General features: G+C 34.9%; 1 protein-coding gene across 1 annotated transcript; it reads left to right on the top strand.

Annotated features, from left to right (window-relative positions):
- The first annotated feature begins 2,841 nt into the window (after positions 1-2,841).
- LOC128219259 (FMRFamide receptor-like) lies at positions 2,842-3,966 on the top strand. Its single transcript, XM_052927072.1, has one exon. The coding sequence runs from the start codon at positions 2,842-2,844 to the stop codon at positions 3,964-3,966; it is 1,125 nt and encodes a 374-aa protein (XP_052783032.1).
- The last annotated feature ends 776 nt before the right edge of the window (positions 3,967-4,742 follow it).

A 4,742-nucleotide genomic window follows, 5' to 3' on the forward strand; every position in this document is an offset into this window, starting at 1 on the left:
ACCTTAAAAGCTTTGATTGTGAGAGTTGCTACATATATGCTACTAAATCATGGTCATGACCTAACTACATAGTAAGTGTATAATCCCTAGGCCGAAGGGTTCTTTATATATTGATCGAAGACCTAATGTCTGCTGAAAGTAATCTAAAGGTTACCACGACATTTACTTTTGACGAACTGACCTCGAAATCTAAAAGCTTTATCTGCTGGTCATGACCAACCTGCTTAGAAAGTTTTAACCTCTATCGATTGAGATCAGTGGGTCAATGGTCAAGGTCGTTGTGAACTTAAGTTTACATTTGATATCTGAAGAACTCGTTGGCTCAGGAAATTTGGTTCAACTTGGTAAAATGATTGGTCATGACCGGCAGATAAACTTTGAGGTCATTGGATTAAAGGTCAAGGTCGTTGCGACCGTAAGATGAAAATACGTAGTTTCCTATCAATAATTAAAAAACGCTTAAGCCTAGAGACCTTAAACTTGGTTGAGGTCCATCTAACTTGACCAGCAGCCTAACTGTTAAGTTCAATAACTGAAGAGTGCTTGTATTCAAACTTGGTATGCCGGTGAACTGCAACTGCTTTCTTTAGTCTTGTTTTAAAAACATTCGCGACGTCTTTGATGCTTTGCATCAACTTAGGCTTGTTATCTAATGTCGTTGGCGGTCCTTTTCATGGTCATATATATCAATAATGTGCTAATAACTGAGAGGCGTGCTCATTCACCGTGTTTCGATACATAAAACCTGTCCTTTTTGCTTCTTTGCAATAGTCGTCAACTATCGAACGCTCCAGGCTGTACACTGTGGCATTGGTTTTCTTAATTGACAGAGAGTCTAAGACTGTCGCCTTCACTCATCAATTGGGAGTTGAGCTGTACATGTTAGATAGTTGCTTCAATGGATGTTTCTTGGAGGTGATATTAAGGTAAGTTTCTTTATAATTATTTATCAATTAAACTTATAATATTAAGTATTCCATAAATATATTTTTGAAGTATCGTTATAAAAAAGGCTTTGCTGTCGATGTGTCCGTAGAAACTATGAATTGTTTTGAATTTTGATTTATAAAAAATAACATGAATGTATCAAACATCCTTTTGCAAGATCGTTAGAATGCAGAAAACACAATGATTATTAAATTCAATCAAGGTTTTACATCATTGTTACTTGACGTCGTCTGCAAAAATGAGTCCTTATAACGTTTTCACGTTAACCACTACTGCAATACATATCCAAGAGATTGGATTACAAAACAAACAAAAATCAATGTGTGAAATTAAATTAAACTTTTCGAAAATATGTTAAATTTGCTTTGCTATGCCTGCTTAATTGGCACAAAACTAATGAATGGAAACCTATTTGCTTTTCTTCATCTGATTAATTTTCACTGACAACTGATATTTTTGAATGCATGCTAACTTGGTGAGAAGGGCGATGTGTCGTAATACGGTAGAATCGTCCCAAATTGTTAAAATAAACTATTGACCTGTTAAACTGTCCTTGTAATTCAGTTTATTCAGAGTGTAAATTATGTAGTATTTTGTTTATCTAAATCGATACTTCCAACTTTAAGATGCACTCCTACTCCCAAATATGAGATAATTGTTTCAATATACGATAAAAGATGAATAGATGTCGATGGATACCGAGTTTAATTTCAGAGAAAGGTGCATAAAACACGGTATTTCTACCGAATGAGACGATAGTAGATCACAGTAAATCTTTTAGCACTCACCAACCATTTAATGCTTTTCGCGTTTTCAGCTATAAAATACACGGTTACAATATTGTAATTAGTAATTAATATTGTCCATAAATGCATTATTTAGTAAGTAGTTAAAGGTTTATCACTCAAATGTTTTGTTTGTTATACATGTGCATGTATTGATTTCGAATAAGATTGTCACTTTAATGCAAGAATCCCTTGATACGGCAATTGGAAGGAGGAAGGGAACAGGACTGAAAACATTATATGTACTTTGGTAATGTTTTCATTTGGACACGACATATACAATTTTTTGAAAGGGCGCTCTTCATACGATTTCGCATGAATATGATACACATCATCGTCCACACCTGCATCATCAAAACGGAAGCCATATTAAAAAAAATACAGAAATATCATATTTTCGAATAGAAATAATATCTTATAATGATAAAGGATTTTTTTTCCAATACTCGAAATCGTGTTTTATATTTACCGATACAAATGGTTTATACGCAATTATAAAATATATTTTATGAAAAAATGTTTCATTTCCATGTCAACAAAAAACAACAAAAATGAACAAAGACAGACTTGAAAGTTGCATTCTTCGTATGTTCTGCTTGATTACAACGTTTGTATACTTTCTAGTTTATTAACTGTCCAGCAAAATGAGTTTTTGCCACTATTCCGAGACCTATTTTCAACCAATCATATACCGCGTATGTTCCTGTGTCCACTTAAATATCAACTGCGCAACCTTAGTGGATCGGACGCGTAAGCGGACACGTGAAATACATCCAACAGTATTTAACATATACAACGGTTTTAACATACATGTCAGAGTGTACACGGAATACCGGCTTAACGTTAATAAAAAATTGTGTAACCCCCTCCGTCATTGCATAACGGATAAACGAATCATACAAAACAAATACTAGCTATTTTTTATTAAAACTGTCTGTTCTTGAAACAACCACTATCTTCCAGATTTTCCAATAATAAATGTTTTAATTAAAAAGCAGATATTTCAGATATGGTATTTGTTTATGTCATTTCAGATAAATATCAGCTGTATATCAAAGGAACCGCATGTGCAATGATATAAAGTCTCGGAAAGATACATTGTTCAAAAATGGATCGCAACTGCTCATCCCTCCATAACAGTGTGGTGAATATCAGCGAATGTTTAGATCAGGACTTAACGGGCGAAACAAATCAAACATTATCTACACTTGAGCGATATATTGTACCATTTATTGCAGTTATCGGGATATTAGGAAATCTATTGGCATTTATAGTCTTTCTACGGAAACCAATAAGAAACAATTCGTCAAGCTTTTTTCTTGCCGCACGTTGCTTGTCGGACGCGGGATTTTTGTTGGTGCTCATGGTGATTTGGGTATCGACGGTGTTTGAACTGTACCTAAGCAAAGTGTTGTTTTTGTGCAAAGCTTTGATATTTTCTACATACGTCTTTGGGTGCTTATCTGTATGGCTTGTAATCTTGGTTACAGCAGAAAACTATACACGAATTTGCAAGCCTTTCCTTGTACACAGAGTGTGTAAGACTCTTTATGCAAAAATAGTATTTTGTGTGATTTTGGTTGTCATCATTAGCAGCTACAGTTTTCCATTTTGGACTATGACGGATAACTGCGTGCCGTTTCCAGCTCATTACGCGTTCGTTACAATAATGGTGTATATTGACTCGGTGCTGACCCTGTTCTTACCGATTATTCTAATTGCTATGCTAATGGCTGCGATGGTCACATCAACTATTCAAGCACGTAAAAGGCGACGAAGGCTTAGTCGGTCATCAATGAGTAATACCATGAACCCAACAATGAAAGTAACGACTATGCTCTTCGCTGTCACCGTTACATTTATAGTTTTGAACATTCCATCACACAGCGTTCGGCTTTGGTTAATGGTGTCCACATTTCTTGAACATGACAATGTAGTGACATCGGCTGTATCCATTAGTCAGACTATATCATCCCTGTTGTACTACCTATCAATGTCTATCAATGTGATCATTTATTATATTTTTGGAATCAAGTTCCGGGGAACGCTAAATGGACTTTTCCTACCAAAGCCAATCAGCGTCCACTCGTCTACAAGGCCAGATTGTTACAATTCTCGTGAACGCTTGAGGAAAGTTTCTGTGCCTCTCCTCGGTGTGATCAACTATGCAGCGACCAGCGACTACTTCTATTTGGGAACCAGAATGACGCGCACCAAAAGCTCTGATTTGTGAATAAATTGACCATGTATTTGGACCGACGTAAACATTAATAAGCATGGCATTATTAAGATGCCGTGACTTTTGTAAAATGATGTCTTTTGTGAAAAATATTTCTTGAATAAAGATGTGGACGAATTACTATAATATCTGTAAAATGTCAGGAATTTCTTTCTGCAATAAATGCAGAAATATATTGTAAAATATTGCTCACAGATCATTTAGCGATTGATATTTTTACAAAGGCTCACCATTCATCTATATAAACAATATGTCGCAATTTCACAAATTAAAGCCTGCGCTGATGTAGCGAACTATTGGTCTGCAGCTTGCACAATAAAGTTGGACTTCTTATTCGAATACTTTGAAAGTAATTTCCCCGTTGAGTACAAAATAACAGTGATGATTTGTTTTTGTGGATTTCATAATATTTTGTTAAGTACCCAACAACTGGGTCAGCCACTGTTTTAATCAACCGCATCACACGATTAAAATTGAATACGGTTGACTGCTAATTTACTGAAATAAACGTATTGGACAAAATATAATGTTGACCACTTACCATTTTAATGTTTAAGATAAAGTCAAGGAAATGAAAGAAATGAAGTTATTGCAATTTGTGACATACACTATTTTTTTAAGATTTTGTAAGTTAAGACTAGTATCCTACACATTGTGTAATATTCTTATTTTGAAGGGTTTTGAGATTTAAAAAGGAACATACTTTGTACGATTATGATGATAAGCAAAACATTTTGTAGCATATAGGTATCGTGTCGGTATTTCAGAAT

This window comes from Mya arenaria, chromosome 15 (genome assembly GCF_026914265.1).
Source record: "Mya arenaria isolate MELC-2E11 chromosome 15, ASM2691426v1".
NCBI classification, from domain to species: domain Eukaryota; kingdom Metazoa; phylum Mollusca; class Bivalvia; order Myida; family Myidae; genus Mya; species Mya arenaria.